At 37.4% G+C, this 25,980-nt stretch overlaps 1 protein-coding gene across 13 annotated transcripts in view; it reads left to right on the forward strand.

Annotated features, from left to right (window-relative positions):
* The window catches only part of SULF1 (sulfatase 1), a 156,229-nt gene extending 130,249 nt beyond the window's left edge, over nt 1-25,980 (forward strand). For 10 of the 13 annotated variants that reach the window (XM_021386502.1, XM_021386504.1, XM_021386499.1 and 7 more), the window contains 9 exons: nt 7,850-8,066; nt 10,642-10,888; nt 12,614-12,710; nt 12,796-12,890; nt 13,598-13,663; nt 14,140-14,312; nt 17,370-17,512; nt 17,632-17,755; nt 23,557-24,374. In XM_021386502.1, coding sequence (XP_021242177.1) covers nt 7,850-8,066; nt 10,642-10,888; nt 12,614-12,710; nt 12,796-12,890; nt 13,598-13,663; nt 14,140-14,312; nt 17,370-17,512; nt 17,632-17,755; nt 23,557-24,374 — 1,980 coding nt within the window. Of the gene's footprint in view, nt 1-7,849; nt 8,067-10,641; nt 10,889-12,613; nt 12,711-12,795; nt 12,891-13,597; nt 13,664-14,139; nt 14,313-17,369; nt 17,513-17,631; nt 17,756-18,537; nt 18,664-23,556 lie in introns of those variants that run through there. The other 3 variants (XM_021386510.1, XM_021386511.1, XM_021386506.1) reach the window with 3 other exon arrangements.

Below are 25,980 nucleotides of genomic sequence, written 5' to 3' on the forward strand. Positions count from 1 at the left end.
AGAGAATACGCCTGAAGACTGTACAATGAAATTTTAGTTAGATTAGGTCTCAATGCATTTTACAGTCATTTAAGGCTTTACAGGTAGTCACTGGAGACATGCTGCTGAATCTAAGCATCAGCTCTGCGGTAAACGTGCAAGATTCTTCTGGCTGTGATCCAAACAACACGTTATATAGTCTGTACAGACCTTATTCCTCACATATCCTTCACCATTTAAAAATCTAGCAGAAGAATTGAATTTTATTATTCATATTTATATTTATCATGTTATGATATCAATGTTTGGTATGAGCATGTCTGTAATACTGAAGGAATACATGCCATCAATCAGCTTACAGATAATATTGTAAAGGAAATTAGAATGTGGCTTATTAGGTGTAGTCTGGTTTGGCTCAAGTATCTATGTTCTCATAAAATAAATATCACAGACCATACATTTGTAAAGGTCAGCTTTATGACCAGCTGCAGAGTATGAATAAAAACACATAAGCCGGTAAGAGCTGGACAGAAGTGTCAGATGGCTGGCCAGGAGCTGACAGCCAGACCCCAAGCACCCACTAAAACCCAACTAAAATTATGATATGGCACATAAACATCACTCATTGATCCTCCTTGTTTCAGAACAACCTCCTGACGATTACAGGAATAGAAAGGCACTGGTCATGAGTGTGCAGGAGTGCATTAATGTATTGATATTCCATAAGCTGCCTCCTGCCTCAGCTTGTTCCTTCATTTTCTATCATATTGCAGCTATTCAAACAGAACTTCTTACAGCATTGCTAAAGCAAGATGTTAGCAGCCAAGACAGTGTGGATTAATACAAGAAAGACAATAGCTTTTTCTTTATAGAAGCAATATTCTTTTGGGTTTAAGGCAGTAACAGCTAATCCCATCAACTTGTTTTACCATCAGTTCAGGGACAGCTCTTCTTTTCCCTTTGCACATTGGTACCAGCTTATCTTGACATCATTCAGAAGAGCATCTACACCCAGGCTTAACTGGAAGCAGATGTGTTTGGGACCAGTCATGTTTAAAACTAAGTACATACTTCAGTCTTTTCACAAACAGCTCTTGTAACTATTGCTGAGTTTAGACTCGGCAGAGTCATCTCTCATAGTCAACAGAAACACGCCTGCTATTTTGTTGCTCAAGAATTCTTAGGGATTGCAGAAATTGTGATATCCCTTGTTAAAATATCATCCTGCTTACGACTTAGAACCAAAAATGAAGATAAGTTCCTTTATCTCCAAAGAGAATCCTTCAAAGCATGATATTTTGTATTTCAGCCTAAATATTTAAGCTTCCTAGTAAACAGAGGACGGTTATTTCCAGATTTGACAGTTTTTCAAATCTAAGCAATTTGGAATCTGAAGCACCAGTTCTATCCAGATAAAATCCAGAGACATCCCAGTCTGGGAAGATCTTCCTTTCACTGACTTCATCTCTTTCACATCACAACTGCATTCAGTGTTTTTGTTGCCATCTTATCAGTGTTCCCTAGCAGTAGAACTTCTTGGTAGAATGGCACCCTAAGAAGCAATTTTATGTACCAAAAACATTTATACAAAAAACACAAATGATGCAGGAATCCTTTTTAACACTTTATATGGTACTCTTTCGTGGCTGTCATTTGCAGAGTTTCCATACCAAAGTACCCAGTGAAATACAGCATAAATTAAGTCCTCTGCAAATTAAATGTGTATGACCCAAGAAGAAGCCATTGCTATTGACATTCGTATTTATAGTTGAATGGCTCGATTTATCTTTGAGTGTCATCGACTCCTATTTGCTTGCACCTGAGAGTAGACATTTATTGAATAACAACAGAAGTCTGTTGATGTTGAGCTGCTGCCACAGACAAGCTAATGGATTTCGCAGAGAACACTGTGGAGGTGACGTGTTTGATATCTTGACCTAAGTGCCTACACTTCTAGATCTGACACTGCGTTCCATGCATTTTTCATAAACTAGAAGACTGCTAGAGCCATGATGTTTAAAATCAATCATATCTGTACATCAAGAATACAACACTGTATAATCTGAAAACCTCCTAAGATATCTCATTCTTCTGTTTCTTAAACACTGTGAAATAGATGGAAATTGGCAAATTCCATATCATTATTTCTGTTATACAGTGATTAATTTCTTCATTCTTCTTGTCTCCTCCAGTACTGTCCCTGTGTGTTTAACTGAGTATGTTTCTAAGTCTACCCTACACTCTCCCCCCTGTATTACATCAATTCTTACAGGACAGATTGCTTCTCTATCTGTTGAACATAGCACCTTTCAGGATGACTTTCTCAGAGGGTAAGACCATATATAAAAAATTATGTTTGAATGTATTCTGGAGCAGGGAGTTCAACAAAAAGCAGTCCAATTATGAGGGAGTGGTGCATAAAGTGGGATCTGCCCGAATGGGCGACGTCAGTTCACTTCTAAACTGAGATTTTTATTCCACAAAAAAAGCAGCAATTCCAAATTCCCTGAACAAACCTGGCACGCTATTCTGGTGAAACAGCTGCACTTGCTTGCAATATTCAAACACTGTCTAAATGTGACAACTCAGAGTCATATTTCCAGGATCACTTAGGAGCCTCGGTCAGTACCAAGGTTTATGACTACACTACGAGTATGCACAGAGGGCATGGCCTTACCCCATAAACATTTCTCAGTGTTAAGGTCCAGTTCAGCAGAAGTAAACTGCTGCTGATCTGTAGTATTTACCATAGCCAGCTAATTAATTATAAGGCATTTCTCAACATACTGCATGAGAGGGACTCTTTGAATGTCACAGAGAAAACAGTAACAGGATTCAGTTCGTGTTGCAGCAGCACACCCAAACACAGACTCTTTTGCTGATATTGTCACATCAGGTTCCCTTACACTCAGGCAGGTCTGCTTGTTGCTAACACAGGAAAGTGGTGCACACATACAGCCATAACTGTGTTTACATCTAAAATCTTTTCCAATTTAAATCATATTTCTAATCAGGAAAACAAAAAAGAAAAATCTGATCTTGATGGCATGTTTAAGTTCATGAAGTCTTTTTTTCATTCCCTGGGATGAGTAATAATACTCAATTCAGTCATACATTACAGAAATGAAAAAGCATCTGTACAAATATTGTCGCTGTGTTGTGTTTCCAATCACGTTTTTCAGAGTTTTATAGCTTTGTGATAAACTCTGACAAGATATTTTACACTGAACAGTATGCTGCAAATACAGGATAATTACATTTTATCAAGATCCTTAGCTTGCCTACTGTTAAGGCACCTTTCATGAATTGTCTAATTAATTTCCCCTCTATATGAAGCAACTCTCTCAAAACTGTGACAGTCTATTAGCTAAACAATGTAAATTTGAAATTCAGCTTAAGTGGATATTCACAGCCCAGCACAGCACAATGACTCATGCTGAATTTATATTTTTATGCCTGAAGTATTTTCTGTAATGAAATAAATTTACTTAACTTTAAGGCTATGGCACAAATTAATATCAGGAAGTTGCAACCCAAGGTAGCTATCGAATCATTTACTGTTGACTTTCTCATGTAGCTCTAAGTTGCAAGTGGAACAGTGCCAGCTGCAGTGCAAAGCAAAATGACCCAGTACAAATAATACACTTTTAATCAGTCCGTTTACTCCTCTTTGCCTTTGAAATGACTTTATAAGGGCAAACTTCTAGACTCAGATGAAAATGTGTCATGCTAATGACATCACCCGAGGTGAAGCTCCTACTGCCATTCTACTGCAGTCTATGTGAGCCTTGCCATCGAGCAGCAGACATCTGTCCTTAGGCATTTAAACTTCAGGTTGGGCAGAGATGAAAGTACCTTGAGCTCCCAAAGTGATGCTCAGTCCTTTTATACCTTTATATCTTCCGAAATGCTGCTGCAACTTGCTCTTCCACCTTTACTTCACCTCTGAAGTTAAATTGAGGCAGAAGGAAAGCTGGAAGTGAACAGATGAGGTGAAAGCAAAATTGTTGCTGGGGGGCAGGTGATGAAATGAGAAGAAGGAGAAGTTGAGTCAGTGACAGGAAAAAGGCTGACACAGGTTAAGTTTCATAACATGACTGAAAGGATATAACAACTTGTTGCAGTCAAATGGCAAGGTCTTGCTCCCAATAGGGTCAGGATTTTTGGTTTTGTATTTTAATTCTGAGTTAGTCCTCTTTTCTCTTACTGGTAGAACCTAAGTCAGCATGCAGCCAGAAGCAGTCACCATCCCTTATTCTTATGGCAACAGTGAATTTCCAGATCATCTTGGGTGTTTTGTGGAACATCAGCACAAGAAGGCAAATAAATTTGGGGAAAATAAGAAAACATATATAAATTAAAAGTTAATGGAAACATATATGTGGCAATGTTTTAGTTTAGTTTTATTTTATTTAACAAAGGAAAAATAGAGACTCAGAAACAAACCTAATACTCCTGAATTTCAAGGAATAGTTTAGTATTCATAATAGGAAGGAAGGTAAGCTGGAAAGGGGCAGCACATCTTTCAGAATCTTCTTTTATGTGCATTAATGCATTTTATAGATCTAAAGATGAGCAGAAGAACCATTATGTCTTACTGTATAATGCATGCTCAGTTCATGATTACGCTGGCATGGGCAAGGTTTCAGGAAAGTTAGTCTAAAAATTCCATCTCAGAACTCTGAAGCATCTTTATAATGACACATTTAAAAGTAAAAAAAAAAAAAAAAAAAGAGGAACTGAATCACATTTAATCCCTGTTTTAAACAGAGAACTGTTATTGGCTCGTATTAGACACAGAGCGTCTTGTTTCACTGTTAGTCATAATACTCTTAAAATGATCTAAATGGCTATTGAAGCCACTCTTGGAACTTCTTGCTATAATTAATGTTAGACAAAGAAAATACTTATTTTACTTTTAAATGGTGCTTTTGAGACTCATTAAGAACTAGTGCCATATGTTTATAAATGTAACATACCCAAAAAACACAGGAACTATAGCGGTGCAGTCACTTCTTATCCTGTAGCAAGTTTGTCTTTTTGCGATAGGAAGAGTGCACTTGCTGTTGCAGAATACAGTCTTGAAAAGTGTTACAGCTCTCAGACACCTCTGCTTGTAGAAAGTCACCTTGTCACTTGTAGGTGTAGGTTTATCCTGAAAGTCTGGGCCTGGGTATAATTCCTCAGACGGCAGTCAGACGGGTGCAGGCCCGTGCCCTTTTAAACGCGGTTTGGTGTTCTGCGATCAAAGGCATGCCAAACCACAAGCAAACCCTCTGAGCTGGGGATCCATCTTTTAGCTCAGCCTGCATTAGGCCAAAGTGTGCTGTCACAGAGCTGTGGTTCAGAGCCAATATTTCAGTGTTTAACTGAGAGATACTTCAGCCATTAAAAGCACCACAGAAAGCTCCAAGCAGTTATGTTTTGGAGCTGGAGGTAGTGTAAGTATGTGCTTGGTAATGTATTTTACCTCTCCTCCTCTCTACTCTTTAAAGTGACTCCTGTGCAGAAGTCAGAAGTTGTTTTCTATTGTGTGCAACCACATCAACTCACTCCTTGGGTTATCAGGTCAGCAAATCTACCCGAGGCTTAGTTTTCTTTCTTCATTCTTCAGTCAGCTTGACAGCACCACCAAAACAGTCCAGAGCGGTCATTAGCTAATGGAAGAGACTTACTGAAATGTGTCTGCTCTGATATTAGTGTTCATTTCAAAAACTGAATTGGGAACTGCATTAGGACCAGCATCTAGCTCTCTTGCTATTATTAATGAGGAAAGAAAAAGTTAAGGCTGTTCATTCATGGGAACCAAGAAAAGGATACCATATAGCATGGGTTGTAAAACCTTTTTGCTTTCGTGGGCTGCATTGAGTGAAGAGGAATTGTCTTGGGCCACAGTTTGGTCTCCATACATGTTCAGCATGCATCGATGAATGTCAGTGGGTGCATTTTTTTTCCACATGGATGACAGCGCTTTGCTTCATACACACTTCCATGTCAGATGCCATTTTGTCAGACTGCCCCTCTGCTGCCATCTGTCGCATGGCAACAACATGTAATGGAATATGGCAGGAAGGTTCATCCTCTACTGTCATACCACCAACATCCGCCACTGACATCGTGGGACATCATGAAGTAGGAGGCATTACTTTTGGCACAGCCCTCATAAAATGTATAATATAAAGTATGTAAGTAAACACTTTAATTTAAAAAATGGATAAACTTATTTGCCATCATTTGAGCTGGCACTGCACTACACCATTCCCATGCCCCAGTTCCAGCCCAGATAGGGTTCATAGTACACCAGTGTTTGGTAATTGCTGAGGCCAGGCCAGACCACACTGCGAGCTGTGCTGGGCTGCATTAGGCCAACCGGCCAGAGGTTGCTGTATGGGCAAACTGCAGCTGAAACTGTAACTAAAAGGTTCCCATTATCAGTAGCTTTGTTGAGTTGTGTTCTCAACACTAACCAGCCAAAATTAATGACTTTGTATGCAGTCTGGTCACTGTGGCTTTGTACGTGAACAAAGCTCACTGGTTAATTGTTGTATTATAAGTAAATATAGCTATTTCTAGTTCTCCCTGTTGTTATTTGGGCTACAACTTGCTTAGAATCAGAGACTTCCTAGCACATGCACTGTATTATGCATGCCAGCTATAAGCCTGCAGCCCATATGGCAAGCTTTGGGTATGGGCAAAGGAGCACCAAACTATCACCACCTATCCATTTAAAAAAAAAAAAAGGAAAAGAAAAAAAAACACCCTTTTTTAAGACAGTTCAGTGTGGAGAGGAAATTAAAGTCTCTGTTACTTTCTTATTTGAAATGTGGAGACAGTGGGATCCACTGGAAAAATCCACCTGGGTTCTTCCATCTGGATTCAGTCATGTTGATAATCAAGTCAGTCAGATATTGTGCAGACAAGCTGGAAAAATCTCTGTTTCCTCTCATTCTCCCTCACTTGCTCTTATATTCAGCACATGTACGACATTGTACAGGTACTCCTTCCAGACTGCACTGTTTTCTCACCAGCCTGATACAAATCTCAAGACTTAGGGATCCAAAGGAGTTTATCCGAGCTAATTTATTTGTTTGCTGTCCCTGAGGTTTTTCCCTTTGCTCTTTTCTGGGAGTGCTTGTTGCACTGATTCCACCTGCTGGGGGTGGGGGGTCTGGGGAAGTTATGCTTTCAGGCTTCTCATATGAAGAGTCAGCAATGTTTTCAGGTCTGAGTGGCACTGTTTGCAGGGATGTTGTTAGGGTGCAGTTCCGAAATCTGGCCTCTCGTACGGAAATAAATTACATGCTGTTAGTGTCTTACGTATTTTTGTGTAAATCGCATCCACAATTTGGCCTTCTCTTTTCCAAGGAACTCCACAATAGAACCAGTTCTTCTTCATCTATGGAGATTTTTTATTTTCCTGTGAATCATGTTAGAAATTCCGAGTTGCAGAACAAAGAAGCAAAGTTTGTTTTTTCAAAAGGAAAAAGAGACTTGGTGAAAACAGCCCTGACAGCTGTACTCCGTGGCTCAGTAAATTAAGACTTTTTACTTGCTTCTTTCATGGATCTGTTTAGTCTAGATACTCTTGATTTATACATCATTTTTGGCTGAGTTGTATTTTCTTTATGCAGATTCGCAGTAATTTCATTCAAGCTTATGTTTGCCTAGCTTGAGAGAGGTGTTGAGAAGGATATGAGCGAATTTATTCCCTGCAAGTGTGTCCCACCTCAGTTTGTTCTTCAGGAGATCACTTAGTTTTCAAAGAAATTTGCTTGTCATCTTTTACAACCCATCTGAGAGCAGCAGGGGTTTGGAAGGCTGCTGAGAAATCATCCTCATGTCTCTCTCTCTCTCTCTCTCTCTCTCACAGAAGTGGCAGTGCATGGAAGATGCTTCTGGCAAGCTTCGAATTCACAAGTGCAAGGTATCTAGTGACATCCTGGCCATCAGGAAAAGGACCCGCAGCATCCACTCCCGAGGATACAGCGGTAAAGACAAGGACTGCAACTGTGGAGACACCGATTTCCGAAACAGCAGGGCCCAAAGAAAAAATCAAAGACAGTTTCTGAGAAACCCCAGTGCGCAAAGTAAGTGTTCTGACCTCCTGTATGCTGAGAAAAAGAACAGGGGTAAAGGCTCACAGTGTTGGTTTTCTCCTCTGCATGCAATGAATACAATATAATTGGCAGCCGGGTTCTGAATAAATGCCTCTCTAATAACAAAAACGATGAGAACCAAAGTTATCCCTGCACAGCAGTAAAGAATACTGCTCAGGTTGCTGTGGCAGTGATGCATTGGTGCCACCTATCGCACTGGTCAGACACATACCTGGTGTCATCAGCATTTGAACCAGTGCCTTTATTTGCTAAGACAGCCAAAGCAAGTGTTTCCTTGCATCGTTAACACCGAATTCAAATACTGTCTGATGATATCCCAAAGACATCTTCTACACAAGACACTGAAAGGCCATGACTGCTGGCAGAATGCATTTTTGCACAGCTGCAGCTTCCAGGCTGTACCAGGAGTACTGCAAGGAAACAGGTTAGATTGCAGTGTCCTCTAGTGGAGCATGGTCTGAAGGAAATGCACAAGTGGGCTTTAAGACAGCAGTACTTGGACTTGTCTCTGCTAAGGATTTATACCGCAAAAGCCTGTTTAAGAAGACAATATTTTAAAGTATTTTAACAAGTATTTTAACAAGTATTTTTAACAAGTATTTTAATCTATCTGCCCAGTGATGATAATGAAGTTCTGTAGCCATAACAATAAAAGCGAACCTGGATTTCAGGAGCTTTGCTCAAGAGCAGGTTGTATGTTCCTGTCCTCTATTCAGAATACTAGAGTGAGAAATGAAATAGAGATGAGCCTCTAAAACAGGAAGATTGTTGAGTCATAAGAAATGCAAAAGTTAGAATATGCTGCACAGATGTCTATGAAATAAGAAAATAATGGCAGTGTAATTCAAAATATTTCCTGATTTAAAGCCAGCCCCACTCTGCAAGTGAACAAGAATCCTCGGTATTCTTCGTACATTTAACCACAATGTTGTCTGTCTTGAGTTCTCATTGTTCAGACTAAACGCTGCCTTGATATAATTTATTCTGTTTGTTCAGTGTGATCTAAAGAAATTCATAGTGTGCGCAGGCAGACCTCTGAAAATTCTCCACGTCACTGACTACTGGAGTAATTCTTAAACTGGGCAATGCGCCCCCAAGTGATAATTGCAAGCGGAGATTCCTACCGTTACCTTGGAAAGAGAAGGGTTGCCAGGGTACCAGCAAGGGTTGGATAGGGATTGCAGCTAGGGACAGTGCCTTGGGAAGAGGATGTGGGGAGATGGGAAAGGGGCAAACAACTGTTGAGAGCATATAAAGGGGGCAGCAAAAAAAAGCTATTTGTTACAATTTTCTCCTTTACAACATTTTCAGTCCTCTTCAGTTCTCTTCCTTCTCCTCCTCCAAATTCCCTTAGCGTTCATCTGAGGCAAACAGAGATTCATGGTGATGAGACATTGTTAGGGAACAACTAGTTCAGGCCTCAGCCTTTGGATGACACTTGGATAAGACTCTTGTACTCCAAAATCTTTCAGTCACTTGATTAATAAATAGTGTCATCAGAGACTGTTACAATGCCAGAATTTCTCCCATTTGATCCTATGAATCTTTCTTCACTGTTTCATTAATGATTTATAATGTTATAAATCAGAAGGATACTTTGGAGCTACGGTTTTTCACTTTAGGAAGAAGAATGTCTTCACTGACTGACTGGGAAGCTTTTTTTTTCACCTGACAGCAGGCAACCACTGATTCAGTTTAGAAGGATAGGGTTGTTTGAGTAAAAAGTTGAATGAGGTTCACTATCTGCACTTACAAAAGATTCTTGCCTTTCCTGGCTCAGTATGAATCTCTCAAAGGCACTAGAAAAAAAAGCTGCGGTAGAATCTATCCTAAATGCCAAAGGCAGTACTCTCCCAGAGCTCCCACTTTATTCTGCTGCACAGAATGCAGCAGGTTAGGTGACAAAAAGTGTGCTCAGCATAGATGCAACAAGTGGAAAGCAGAGCTCTCTCTAACTCTAAAACACAGCAAGGTTTTGGAGGACTAAAACTTGTATACATAGATATGAATAATCTGTGTGTGTGTGTCAGAATTTATATAAGTATATATATGAAGTGCATACACTAATATGTGACAGATTCTTGCCTTTTCAAAGGATCCTTTAAAAAAGTAATTTTAATTAGGAAGCGTAAATCAAATTTATGATACATGCCAATCTACAGGTGGTGATGTTTCATAACACAGAACGGCTTAATTTTCTAATGGGGTTCTAATCCTGTAGTTTCTGGGTTTTTTGAGTATCTCATTCTAGATACCTGATTTCTGAGATACTGACTTTATTTGGAAATATAGATGCTAAGTGTGGCATAAGACCAGTCTAGCATGAAATGCAAAACTCAGCGCATTCAGAATTTCATACTACTCATGAGAGTGAGTCCCTGAACTAACCAAAGATAATTAAATAAGTTTCTGCAAACCCACAGAAAAAAAAAAAAAAAGCTCTTTTTATTGAACAGCCTTCTTGCTCTTTGGAATATGTTAGGTGTTCAGGGCACGAGTCATGTACACATGTATATGCAGCTGTGGATGTTTCTTTCTTCTGCAGAATACAAACCACGTTTTGTTCACACTCGCCAAACCCGATCCTTGTCTGTGGAATTTGAAGGTGAAATATATGACATAAATCTGGAAGAAGAAGAACTGCAGGTGTTAAAGACCAAAAGTATCGCCAAACGTCACAATGCTGAAAATGACAAAGAAGCAGAGGAAACTGATGGTGCTCCTGGTGACACGATGGTTGCTGACGGCACTGACGCTCTAGGTCAACCCAGCTCTGTCAGAGTAACGCACAAGTACAATTGCTTTTTCTACTTTTTTCCTTAAAATGAAGTCTTTTTCATTTTCTAATTTCAATCTTTCAATTTTTTACTGTTTTACAGTTCCTGTATTAAAGAACTTACTTACAACTGTCGTTGCAGACAATTTTAGATATGCTTGAGTTGTGCTTGTTGTAGGTGGAATCATGCAATTGTAATATGTGTATTGAAGGGGGGAGCATCAAGCTTTGTTTTTATCTCTGAGGAGCAGGCAACTCTCGAGGGAGAACTCATCCTCCATATCAAAACATGTATCTTATGATGGATTAATCACCCCATGAAGCGAATACTCCTGCTGTTCATTATGAAGACTGGGCAACCAGCTTAGCGCAGAGGCCTAAATTTTAGATGACTGAAATCCCACTCCAAGTGAGGACAGATTAGATCAGTTACACCATCTTTCTTAATACTTAGTTGTTTGTAAAAAACTAGCGTTAGCTAAGCTTCTTGAGACTTGTATATCCCTGAAGAGACCCACCATCACTTTTCCATCCTGGAAGTTTCAATTCACTTTCAACTTTTAACCTTAACTAAATTTAAATGAAAAAGGCAACAATCCCAAAATCTTTTTTCTCTGAAAAGTGCCAATATGATTTATCTAAAGTCAGGCAAACATAGGCAACAGAAATCTTTTAACCTCCCTATCATGTTTGTAATATAAAAAGCATTTCTCTTTCTTTCTTTTTTTTTTTTTCCCAGAAACATCAAGGGTAACAGAAATGTTAATTCTGAACAAGTAAAAATCCTTTCTTTACATTAATCATTTCCATGACATTAATAAAGCCTTAAGTGGCTTTCTGGAAAAATGATTATTTCTCTGTAGAGGGTTTTAACTTCTACTAAATATTGCTTTCAGAATTCCAGTTCTGTGAGTGAAGAAAAAAAACACCATAGGAGAAGTTGGGAAGAGATAAGCATCTAAATCTTTCTATTTTTTTGGTCAAAAATTTAAAGAAAGGTTGTGAGCCCAAGGAAGACTGTGTCTATAAGATAGGAGCCTTTCCCTGTCTATGGCTGTTCTGTTTGTCAGCTTAGAGACTTTGGAAGTCCAGCCTGTTGGATTCTCATTCTACCTCCCTGGCCTTCCAGTTATTTTGTTTCTTGATAGCACCATTTTTTCAAACAGTGATATGAATATTTTTGTCATTGGTCTACTTTATTATGTGAACATTCTCTTTTTTTTTTACCACATCCTTGAACATTTTGCTCTAAGTTTGTTCCTTATTATCCTTGGCTTTATTAATTATATTTATCTTTACCCATTGACTACATTTGTATGCTGTTTTTAAACATTTTTCATACTCAGATGATAAGTCTCATTCATGGGACAAGAGGGATCTATTTCTCCAAACCGATGGTGAAATGAGTTCATTTGGTTTACAAGATGCTTTTAATTCTGAATAGATTTTTAGTTCTGTTACAGCCTCGTTTCTGATTGGATTAAGAATCTCACTGCATTTTTGCTTAGCATGCATAGAGCATGTGTCATGGATGAGGAACTTTTTTGATTTTGAAGAGAAAACAGATTTAAGCAGTTAATTATGCTATTGTCAGCATGAGAAGAAATTGCAGAGGTTATGTATTACTTAAGAGAATATAACAAAGAAATTATTAAGAATGATGAAAGAAAGAGAATAACAGGATAGGCAGTAGGGAAACCAATGACCTTCTGTTTCCCATTTGTTAAATTTGTATTTACAGGTGTTTTATTCTTCCAAATGACACTATTCACTGTGAGAGGGAGCTGTACCAATCTGCCAGAGCCTGGAAGGACCACAAAGCTTACATTGATAAGGAGGTAAGAGATGTTTTAAAACCTGAGTGAAGTTTTTGCACTGCTACCTGTTCAAAGAGTAATTTTGACTGAGCAATGTTCTCTGCAGATTGAAGCTCTCCAGGACAAAATCAAGAATTTGAGGGAAGTTAGAGGACACCTAAAAAGAAGAAAACCAGATGAATGCGATTGTACTAAACAGAGGTAAGAGAGGTGGCATTCAGCATTGGAAGCTACACTGATGATAAGGTTTATGTATTTTTCAAGTGTTCCTGTTTTGATTTGAGATTTTTTTTGTTGTTTGGTTTTTGTTTTTGTTTTGTTTTGTGGTGGTTTTTTTTTCTGAGATGGAAAACAGAGAATATAAGAGCTACTGGTATTTATAACTACTCTAGGTATTCATGACTAGAGTTAGCCTATTGAGATGTCATCTCCAAAGCAGGGAAGGAAGGAAGCTGATTCATAATAGGAGTGTAAATATTTGTGCTCTGTATCTCTCCTGGATGGAACTTATTTCTCTATTGACCTGAGAAGAAATCAAAGTTATCCTATTTCTGGAGACACATTCAAGTGTCAGGGTACGTATCTTAATTCAGGAATGCTGAAAATGAAGGACTACCAGATCCAAATTTTAGTTAGATCTCTTTTAAGAATAGAAGCTACTCTTAGAAGATGCATGTACAAATTTTAAGTATATGTTTGTATTCTACTAACATATTAAACATAGCTGTAGTTTTACTGTAGTCTAGCATAAGATCATTCACACGTATATAATTTCCTTAAATTAAATGAAAATCATGAGTCATTCTGTGTAGTTACAAGAAAATGTCAAAGATGCTATGTTACTGTTTTGGTTTTGTGCTGAAAATGAATCGTTTCCCGACTCTAATTTTGAAAAATTTTCCCTATAGCTACTACAACAAAGAGAAAGGCGTAAAGGCCCAAGAGAAAATCAAGAGCCATCTTCATCCCTTCAAGTAGGTTTTTATCATCCTTGTTCTCTCAGCTAGCATTTTAGTGAGTGGAGAAATAAGAGGCATGTGTTGGGGTTTTGAGGGGAGGGGAAGTAAAGACATGAGGGTAACAAAAGATCATATGAAGCAAGTTCTCTCAAGAAACCTTCAATACTTTTGGTCGTATATGTGGAAGTTTATAAATAATATTGAAAAAAAAACTAGATGGAAGTAATTAATCATTTCAGAAGTTGATTGAGTAGGTTATCATAAAAGAGACCCCGTTAAAACTAAATGCAAAAGTACATCATTTCTCATACATACCATAGAAGACACTTTGTCATAATTGCTGGGGTGGAAGCTGAGCTGGAAAGATCAGCTTCCTGAAGGGTGTATTCTCATCATCTAGTCTCCAAAAAAGTCAGATAGAGCTAAAAAATTCTGTTCTTAACCAAATAGAAGCTGTTCTATCAGCCATGTCCAACTTACTCTCTGAACAGAGAAGCAGTACAGGAAGTAGACAGCAAACTACAGCTGTTCAAAGAGAATCGCAGAAGGAAGAAGGAAAGGAAGGGGAAAAAGCGCCAGAAGAAGGGGGATGAGTGTAGCCTTCCTGGACTGACGTGTTTTACCCATGACAACAACCACTGGCAAACTGCACCTTTCTGGAACTGTAAGTCTTACTTCTGTGTACAGATGTGAACTAGTTTCTCTTCTGTTGTGCAAGAATTCTCGCTTCAAGGAGTCCATCAAGACATTATGTGGGAAAATAGCACTTAGCAGTGCTGCTGCTGAAATTTTTCTGAAGTATTAAGGAAGAGTGTCACTTGAGTATGCTTGTAATTGCTGTAATATGTAAACATTTATATGAAATTATTACAAGAGGCTCTATGCAAAACACTGCAGAAGAAAAAAAAGGAGAGTTGGCTTGTTAAAAAGTGTATTGTAAGCACCTTATTGTGAAAAAATATTGATGCTATCCCTCATGAATTCCTTCCATTATTGGGATTTTTTATATTCTAAAAGAGTTTGAAGTCACAACTGTTCAACACTCACCTAGAGTGTATGAACAAAATTTTACAGCTTGAAAATATTTTAAGTTCAGTTAAACTTCAGGATACTCAGAAAACACTCTTACTGGGACATGCTTCAACATTTCCAGGCATTCACCCTTAACAAAGCAACATTTTTCTCATCTTTGTGGCAGAGGAGGAAAACTTTACTTTCAAAAACTTCAAGATCAAATGTTGATTATGATACAACTAACTTAGGCTTCTCCAAAAGGAATGCCTTTTGTTTATTTCCATGGAAACTACAACAGATACAAAGGGCGAAACAGCACTATTGATCAAGCAAATTCTCAGCTACAAAACGCTATTTTTCAACGTAATCATGACCATTAGCTATGCATTTTCACCAGCAAAGAACAAGAGCCTGGCTGCCATGCTCATAAAAATCTGCACCACTGGGAGTGACCCACTGTTGCAGTCACCACAGCTGAAATGCTCCACCCACCGTCTCACTGTGCTCACATCCATTGTTTGGTCTCCATAAATGTTCAACGAGTGTCAGTGTGTAGCACTGGGTGCCATTTTTTCCACATGGAGTTCAGTGGTACACCTTTGCTTCATATGAACTTCCATGTCAGATGGAAGACTGACAGATTTGTCAGACTGCCCCTTTGCTGCCATCTGTCACACAGCTACAAAATGTAATGGAATATTGGTGGGAAGGTTCAGATTCTACTGCTATATCACCAACGTCCGCCTCTGACATATGGGCCAACATAACATAGGAGGTTTTACTTTTGGTGCAGACCTTGTAACTGACTCCAAGCAGTAAATCTGACAAGAGCAAATACTCATTTCAAGAAGGATGCTCTGTCTTACTAGTAATTTGTTCCGATTGCACTAGAACTTCTGCTAATGCTTTTTGTACATTTTAAAATATTCCTACAGCAGTTAGATGCATGAATTTTGTTTTAAACAACAATTAGACATGTGTATTGCTTTTTAACTGTGGTGTAGCAGTTATGAAAAGCGTTCTTATCTTTCTGTACATTCTGACAATGCTCCAGTAACAGTCATGGGGTAAAAAAATGTCCCTTTGACACAGTTCATAACCAAAAAAAGAGTCAAAGTACTGATTCTGATTACATAGATAAAAAGGGCTAACTCTATTACTAGTTTTGTGAAGTGTATTGAACACATTAGCACTATTACAGAAAGTCACAGGACTAATTAAATAAAAATCAAAGGCATTATTAATATTTTATTATTGGAACTAAAGAGACATTCTTCTAAAGCAAAACTTTGCTATCAGTTTGTTGTAAGACCTAGAAAAGATTTTTTTTTTTTTGCTGGCAGGATGAGATTATAAACAATTGTAAAAATATAATGGTTTTGGGAAAAGGTTTGGACATACCCTACTAAAACTAAGTCTTCTAGTATTCACGTTTGAAACTATTGTCTCCAGCTAGTTTATTGGTTAAACTTCAGTTAAATGAAAACAAAAGAAGTTATCTGCTACCATATTTTAAATCTTACTATTGCACAAAATATGCAATGTGAAGACTGAATAAGTGTATTTTTACAACATAACCCTAAAATGCATGTCTACGTTTGGTCAGCCAAAGAGCTATCTGGACTCCAATTCAGTGTACTGACAAGATCTTAATTTTCTCTAATGACATTTATCTCATATGTGACACCTGGATCTAGGAGTGGAATTCTGTTCTAGGCTTACCCAGGTTGAAAAATAATAATATGTGATCCAGTTAAGTTGCTTGGGGTTGTTCTTGAGCGGAGGCTTAACTGAGTGATTCAATTTCTCTCTTATTTGTGTATCAAATAAATTAAATGAGGGACTGTAGTTCAAAATACGTAATTGTTATGTAGTTACATTTGGGAGACTGAAGTCAGTAGGGGAGAACTACTTAAAATAAGATACATAATTATCCATTGGTCTTCCTTTCCATCTTTCTTCTTCCATCATACCTGCATTCAAGTGCCAGACAAGCTCCCTGCTTTCAAACCATCTCTTCATAGAACAATCATAGAACTGTAGAATAGCCCAAGTTGGAAGGAACTCACGAGGACCATCACCCTGATGCAAGTCCATGCCGTTCCCTCAAGTCATAAATCCTAAACTACCAAATCTCCCACTTGCCTCCTTCACGTACAGTGCCTCACCCTTTCTTGACTGCTGTGTCATTTCTGTGTATGTCATTTATTATACTAACAATTTGACGTTTGTTTGTAATTATCCATTGTACTTGCTTCTCAGAAGTTTTACTACTTTTAGCCACTAATGATACCATTTTAGCCAGTGATGGTGATAATAGTACCCCTATAAATAGCATGCAATTCCAATAGTCTCATTTCATACAGATCTTAAGGATCAGGATTTGTGTTGTTATTTTATAAGGTCTGCATTCCGCTCAATCCCAAAAACCATTTGTAAATCAGAACAGAATATGCCCCAGTAACTATGTTATTTACTGTTTTCTGATTTATTTGTCTATATGTTTGAAAAATTTGTGTGATAAATTTGTATGTTAACAGCATTTGACCAGTTTTAGATGAGAATCTAATGTTATTAAAATATGAGATGTTTTTCTTTTAAATAATCTAGAATATAAGTACATGAAGATCTATAGAAATTTCACTAGTATGAGAAACAAGCATATGATTTTTCACCTAAACTAACAACTTTTTTTCTTTACTTACAGTGGGATCTTTCTGTGCTTGCACAAGCTCAAATAACAACACTTATTGGTGTTTAAGAACAGTGAATGACACCCACAATTTTCTCTTCTGTGAGTTTGCAACTGGCTTCTTGGAATATTTTGATATGAACACCGATCCCTATCAGGTAAATCTCTTTCCCTGTTTCAAAATATTGCAGACTAAACTCCTCTAGTTGCCTTTTGCTGTTGTATTATTACTATCTCTGTTAGTAAGTAATTTTTTCTTTCTATTTCTCTTTCTCAGCTGACGAATACCGTACATACAGTGGAAAGAGGCATTTTAAATCAATTGCATGTACAGTTAATGGAATTGCGAAGTTGTCAAGGTTATAAGCAGTGCAATCCGAGGCCTAAGGGACTTGAAACAGGTACAGGAAAAATAGAAAAGAGTGTTTATTTCCATTTTATTAGGCTATTGTCATCTCCTTAATTGTATCCTTGCGGTGTGATTTTCTTAAGTGTTGCTCTTAATAAGGAGGAATGATCCAAATGCACCATTCCATGTAACTGCATGACTAGAAAACTTCAAGTTTGCACAAGTTATTCTGGACAGATATTGACGACAAAAATTGACAGAAATTCTGTGGGAAGTTTATCACGTTAATTGCACCAAGCAGTAACGAGCATTTGCAGATCTTTTTTTCAGAGCCATAGCTCCCTTCTCTGTTGCAGGAGTTGCTTGTTTAGGTTCTACCTAACAGTAGCAGATGAGGTATTAAATCCTGTATTATTTCTGATTGCTGTCTACCTGTATAAACGACCTCAGGTGCTACACCACAACTGAGACTAAGCATTTCTTATCATCTGTATTCCCCTTTGTTTATGAGGAAAGCAGTACTTCTTTACAAGTGTCTCTGAATACAAGAATAGGTGGTGTTTATACTCCCGAAGTCTGGAATTTAATGCACTTAAATTTGCTTGTTTGAAATTGTGATTTTTTTTTTACAGGAGTATTCCCTTCTACGTATTTTATGTTGTGCATCTTTTTGTGTCTCTTTCTTCAGCTATGAATGTTTCTCTTTTTTAATCATTTGGGGGTTTTATTATTTTTGAAAAACTGTGGTTTTTCATTCCTTTTATATAAAACTTCCAGGAAATCTTTGTTGGACTGCAGCTCTGTCTTTATTTAACACAGAACGTTTCTTTTTAGGAATTAGATGCTGTGCATGGAAAACTACATTGTGAATGGTTTTACAAGTTCTAAACACTAACAAAAGTTACTCTTGTATTTTCCTATATCAGGAAATAAAGATGGAGGAAGCTATGATCCGCACAGGTATCCACACTTTTTTATTCTCCTCAGCAGCTTCTTTCCAAATAATTGCATGATTCCAGTCCATTTCAACTAATGTCTGCATCCTGCCACGTTGCACACAAAATATCTTTTGATGCATGCATTTTCTAACTACTTTACACTGAACTTGGCCATTGTTTTTTAGACCTACCATTCTGCATTTAACGTAGCTCATTGTCACAGCAAGACTTCATACGGCTCGTAGTCCATGCTTGTATTTCTTAGATATTTATGCAGGGAAAATGACACAAAAAGAATAACCTCTTTTGGGTTGTTTTCCTGTTGCTGTGGTTTTTTTCTCCTTCTGTTTTTATTAGGAAATCTTTACAGCTGCTTTTTAAATGAAAAACAACTGTGCTTAAAAAGCTTTTCCGAAATATATGTGTGCAAGGAGCCTAATCAAACCTAACAGAAGTAAAGTCAAATCTTCTCACTGGCTTTAGAAAATATAGACAGATGTTGCTTTAAGCAAAAGAGTGCTCATTTTGATCAGCACATGCAGAGCATCCAGATCGCTGTAAGCAAGGCATAAAGATGAGGCTCCTTTGGGCAGAGGGACCAGTGCTTTCAGACCATATCTGACACATGAGACCAAATATTCTTAAAAGGTTGCAATATTTGAACTCAGGAAGGGCGAGGGATGAGATGTCTTATTCCTAATGCTTGAACCTGAGGTATGCAAGACAAGTATACTTACCATACCTACATGTTTATTATGCTGAGCCCAGCAATGTTTGCGTTAAGGGGAAAAAGTTATGAGGAAGTCTGTCATATTTAGACTTGATATCTCCTCTCTATATATCAGTTTTATACATTTTCATCTCCATTTGCTTTGGTGGAGTTGCTTCTGATATACATAGCGTGCCTGAGGTGTAAATTGGGCCCAAGGAGTATACAAGTCTATGGAAAACTTGTCTTCAGAGTCTTCTGAAAAGGGCTTTGTCACTGCTCCCAGCAGGTAGGGAACAATTAAGATAATGGACTTCAGCATTTTGTAGACCTCCAAATTAATCAGCTATTTTTTTCCATGCAGTCAATTTTGTATTTTCTGACTTGTGTAGTTTGGGGATGTAGAAAAATGATAAGCTTTTGTTTGGTTATATCCCAGTGGTTTGCACTGCTTATTACAGCCTGATGAGAGCTGCTTACCACAGGATAGAGAGTAATCTCTGTAATTATGATTTGAAGTCTTTCATTAGAAGATATCCTTGTAAATATTCCCGATTTTAACTACAAATCTAACAGAAATGGCATTTTTGAATTGTAGGATTTCATGAAATAGAGCAGCCGGGATTAATCTTTAAGTTATATGTCATTACACAGTGTGTTAATGAAAATATTTTAGCTTCTGATACCAAGTCAATAAAGGTTTTGCTACTGGGATAAATAGTATAGTATGACACAAGTGATATTGCACTGTGCAGTATTCCTCCATTCCAGTCAGCCAGCTTCTCAGGGCACAAGGATGCCTGGATTCAAGCTCTATACTGGTGGAATTCTTTTAAATGAACAAAAAATATTTATCAGGAATCAATAAAAGGATTTGTTACAGGATCTTATATATATATATATATATATATATACATATATATATATATGTGTGTGTGTCTGCAGAGAAACCAAAGGAAGAAGAAAGGAAAAGCCCTATGCTGCCAAGTCATTTGAACTGCCCCTTAGGCTTCCTTCAGATCTTTTCTCCACTTAGATCTGTTTCCAGTTTAAAATGCCCTTAACACATAGGGAGAAAGCTTCTACAGGGAAGAATGCATGTCGCCTGTGTCCTTGAACAGTCAGAACATGACTCTGCATATGTAGTTAATTACAGGATATAGAAATCACAGTCTCCTCTCTTCTCCTTGTCTGTGGATTTTCAAAGCCACCAAGAAGGTGATTGTACCTACTTGCCTTTAGTTTAGGTGGAGATGCATCCACATCTTGTATTGGTTTTTGGGATAACACAGCCACAGATAGCATCATGGGACTCTGAGGCATAATAATTGGTCAATGAAGTTTAGATAATACTTGATTTTTTAAAAAAACTGAAAATGTTTTATTATGAACAGTTAGCAACACTTTTTATCTTGTTAGGGTCTGTGATATAGGTGATTGATTCCCAAATATTGATAGAGGAAACCACTGACATACTGTTACTCAAATGCAACTCATGTGCACTTTTCTGTTTCATGCCTTTTTGTAATGAGATTTCTTACAGGAGAAGACCTTTTCTCTCCTCTCCATTCCCTCCTATATACTTTGATTTCAGTGGGAAACGTCATGCTTAATGCTAAGTTGTGGAATTAAGCTGTGAGATGACTTGCACAGTCGACCAACGTACAGTCAGCTCTAGGACCTTAAGATTTAGCTTTCCTACTTGTTTAACATGTATGAATACAAGTTATCTCTGTTCCATGTGTTTAAACAAGTTATTTTTTTCTTATGGACATGAAGTTCACAGATCAATTTCCAGTGCCTTCTCAGCTGTGAAACTCCTCAGTCATCAGCGGTGAAACTGAGACTGCAGAAACAGTGCAATGTTTAGAGGGGAAAAGAATAGATTCAGTCTGATGGTCTCAATCTTTGAGCTACTTTGCAGAAATGCAACAAGCTCTTTGCTGGTATAACTTCTCTGCAGCACAGACCCAATGCCCTGCTACTGAGGCTCATGGGGAACCCAGCTCCTCCTCACTGGCCCCAGAACATCCCCACTTTTCACAGTGCCACCCTTGGACAGGCAGCAGAGAATATACTGGGCCAAAAGCCAACATCTTGTCCTGTGCTTTGCTCCATACTGCTCCAAACCTGTTAATGATCAAATGGCAGTACTCCAGTTTCAGTTTCTTCCATAATATATCACCACTTTAACTACTGACTGTTCCTGTGGAAGTTTGTTTTCCTACACTGACTCATATTTGGCAAATTAAAAAAATATATAAATATCTGAAGTTATCAATACAAATAATAACAGAGGATTTGTAGCATTTGTAGTGTTGTTAATTAAATTCCTCAAAAGTACATCCTTTCCTACGATCATTCCTAGAGCCCTTTATTCTTCTGAACACTAGAACAGTAAGACTTATTTCTTGAAACCTCTACAGTATTTTGTTGTTGTTGTTGTTTCAGGAAACAAATTACTCATAATCTAACTTACGTATACGGTGCTTATGGTCGTGCCAAGCGAGGCCCTTTTCCATAGCTGCTCTACTAGATCCAAAAAAGCTTGTGTTGTTTCCTGTGATAGGGAATTTGCCAGCTGTTTGCCAAGCCAGTCTAAGATACAAAGCAGGACCATGCTTCTGTTGGAAGGACTTTTTTTTTTGTACTGGCTTTAAAAAAGTAAAATATTTACATTTTACATTGTATAATATTTGCAAAGGCTTGGGTGTTCCCAAGTAAGGAAAGTGTTCAGATTTTGATGGGAGCAGAATCAGGCCCCTCATCATGATTTTTTTTCTGACCATGACAGTATTTTTATGACTTTCTATATGATGGACTAAATATTAGAGAATTTTTTTCCACTGTGAAATCCCAAGCTAGTAAAGAAGCAAAGACTATAAAATATAATAGATAGATAGACATTGAATCTCCTGTTTTACCTGAATGAGAAATGCCAAGTTAAAATACAAATAAACTAATAGAGATGTCAAAAATTTTCTGTAGAGCAGAAGCATCTAATACATAGATAAGTATGTGTACTCAGTTCACACAATTGGACTATAATCTCTTGTACTTCTAAGTTACTTAGTACAAGCCTACTTTCCTGTACAATTTTCAGAAAATGAATAAGTTGTCTCAGTGAATTAATTGCTAAATATTGCCTATGAGATCTTTTGTGAGGACAGGCCTGCCACTTACCCTGAGTGACTTCTGCAGTACCTAGTTCTTTTTTCCTTGTAGGGTATTTTTTTTAGGGAAAATATTTGGATGTGCAGTGAATTAAATGAAATAATCATATTCAGTGTAATTTGTCAGTATAAAATGGATTTCACAGTACATTTGATAACCTGAGTCACTATAGTCACTGCAGGGGCTTTTAAAAATCTTTCAGAAATTTATATTCTTCACACCTTCAATTTTTCTGGCTGTGATCAAAAGAAAAAAGTTGTTCCAGTGCTCTTTATTCAGATATATTGTCTGATAAATCTTACATATTTCCTTTAAAAGATTTTTTTTAATTAAAAAAGACTTTAGGAAATATGCTATCTAAATTTTAATGATATTCTACCGAGCGGTAAAGTCCTATAAATAAATTCACACCAAACTTTTGCGGTGTTTATTTCTTCTCTGTGCTCCATGTAAATTAATGTAAATGCTTACAAGGTACAGAAACTACCTTAGACTATAATTTATTAAATAAAACTTGGCTAGTTGGTTTGCTGAACTTATGTCTCAAGCTATACATCAAATTCCTATGGGCCTTGTTGAAGTTCTCGTCACTAATAGCTTTCAGCATTACTCCCATCTATTATACTCAACCATTGTTTGTTCATTGCATCATTTGGTGGAATGTTTAGGAAAGGCAAATGGATTAGCTATGTACTGAAGCAAGTTTTCTGCCTTGAAATACCAGAGGGAAGATTTATCTTTAAATGCCATCACAAAGCCCCATTAGGGCAGATTCTGCCCCATTTTAGTCAGTCCAAGGATGCAGCAGAAGACAGGGGTTTCACTGCTGTGTGTTCTGCACAGGAGCTGTGACACACCTGAGGCCACAATCATTAGCAAGATGACTGAAGATGTGGAGTATCTTCCATTTTGAGATAGATATGCTATGCATAGTGGTGCTTTCAAGCAAATGGGAGTAGAAACGCACGCGGCAGCTTTGCTTGCACTTTTAAGCTGGTGTTCACCATTAGGTTTTATTCTTTCTTTTAACAGAGGACAGTTATGGGATGGATGGGAAGGCTAACCTGCCCAGTCTCACTGGTGACATCAACTGGCAAGGACTGGAAGACTTGTACAGAGTGAATGAAAGTGTATATGAACACAGATACAACTACAGACTTAGTCTGGCTGACTGGACTAATTACTTGAAGGATGTAGATAGAATGTTTGCACTGCTGAACAGTTACTACCAGCAAAATAAAACAGACAAGGCTAACACTGCTCAAAGCAACAGGGACGGAGACGAATCATCTACATCAACCTCAGCGGAATTGTCTTCTGCAGAAGAGGCGAGTGGCCTGACTGGAGAAGAATTGCAGCTTATTGTGCCAACAGACTTTGCAGCCCTAGCTTTGAACACCATGAATTTAAGTCAGGAAAGAAAACTTGAATTAAACAATGATATTCCTGAAAAAAGTAGTTTGAACGACGCACACTGGAGAAATAATCAAGCAGAAAAATGGATGGAGGATAAAGAATCAGACCGTTTTGATATGGATTTCAGTGGAAATGGTTTGATGGAGTTGGAGTCCCGGCATAGCTTCATGCTACAACCCATCAGCATTCCTCAAAAAGACACTCATCAGGACACTGATGCTATGAGAGACATATTTGGAGATCAAATCTATCTTCCCGTGAGGTCCGATGAACCTGTTGTTCATCAGGCTGTAAATGTATCCATTAGGGATTCATCCGTCAGTACCCAGAAAACAGGGACATTTTTGAAAAAAGCAGAACAGAGTCTTACAGGGGACACTTCACAAGTCCTAAACGTAGAAGGCAGTGCCTCATCTCCACTCTCCTTGGGTTAGATCAAGTTGCAGATCATTAAATGCATTCTCCTTTTTCTTATTAGCAGACTAATAAAGGTAATCATGACAACTGACATTCCATGTTCACTGTAGATACAATTTGCAGCTAAATTAAGACCAGTTCAGTATTTTTCTGTGTGTATTTTATTCACACACATACATACATACTTTCACAGTGATTCTCCATACTGGAAAGCAAGATTTCCAGCTTTTTAATGTAAAGAAACAGTGTTAACTTTCTAATGCAGTAGCACATTCTCTGTAAGCTAAAACAGTTTCTTTGACGAGGATGTTCAAGTGACTTTCTCTATTTCCAAATGATCCCACCATGAATGAATGTGTCAGTCCACCCAATCTGTCTGCATAATGTATTTTTGATAAATTATTTTAACCACTGGAAATTCCTAATGCCACGCTTTTGACTAAAACGATGTTGCACTTTTAAAATCTGTATGCCATACCATTTATGAATCTAGTAACTTACCTGTTCTCAGTTTGTTGACTAATGTAATTGTGAAACCAATAAATAGATTGACAGGAAAGAGATAATCAGCATGAATTGTGGAACGGACTGTTTGAATATCATTTTAGCAAAAGTATTGCATGTTTTTGTTACTTTGATTTGATTACATTTACCCTCAGAAAGGTATGGCTAATAATTGTTAACTATAGGAGGATTTGCTTAAATTGGATTGTTTCCCTATATATGATATTGTCAGTATTAAAAATACATGAGGGTTTTTTTTGACTTTTCTTTTTATCTGATACTGGTAGAAAGGTTTACATCAATCCATATATGCTTTTTGTCACAAGATCTGATTTTTATTAGCCTGAATGATATCTCGAAAGCATTATTTTCGAGACTTAAATTCATTTTTGTTGTTGTTTTGAACAGACATTAAAGGGAATGATAAAATCATGTTAGATTTACATTACTCTAGATGCAAAAGGCACATGGGGTAAAAAATAGTAGCTTAGATTTTTTGTTGTTGTTGTATTGTTCTGAAGTTTTTTTTCTTGAACTTTACCAAACTTTAAATTTTATAAAGTATAACACAAAAATAACTTTGAAAATCTGTACTACTAGAAACCTAATATTTCTTTTTTAATAAATTCAAAATGATTAGCACAACACCACCAAAAGAGAATTACCTCAAACAGATGTAATTCCATAGCATCCGATTCTTGGGAGCGTTTCCTATCTCTTACGTCTTATTTAGTGTAGCAAGTGTGTTGGGGCTATTGCAAGCACTGCAGGTTAAACTTACGTTCATCACATTGTATTTTCAGTTGAAACTTTTTAAAAACAAGATTGTTTTAGTAGGATTTTAATAATTTTAAGAAGCAGTCTTTTTGATGGACTCTGTACATATGTTAAAATTAACTAGCTCTTTATCTGATGTATGTGTCATGGGCTGATTGATAGAACAAACGTATTTATGGTCATGAATGATGCTATTTGTACATAGGTTTCAAGTTACTAGGATACCAGCTGTGTTTTTAAATCTTGTATAATATTTCTGTGATACTTTTATAGAACAATTCTGGCTTCGGGAAAGTCTAGAAGCAATATTTCTTGAAATAAAAAGTGTTTTACTTTACCTGC

This window comes from Numida meleagris, chromosome 2 (assembly GCF_002078875.1).
Source record: "Numida meleagris isolate 19003 breed g44 Domestic line chromosome 2, NumMel1.0, whole genome shotgun sequence".
In the NCBI taxonomy this organism is placed as follows: Eukaryota; Metazoa; Chordata; class Aves; order Galliformes; family Numididae; genus Numida; species Numida meleagris.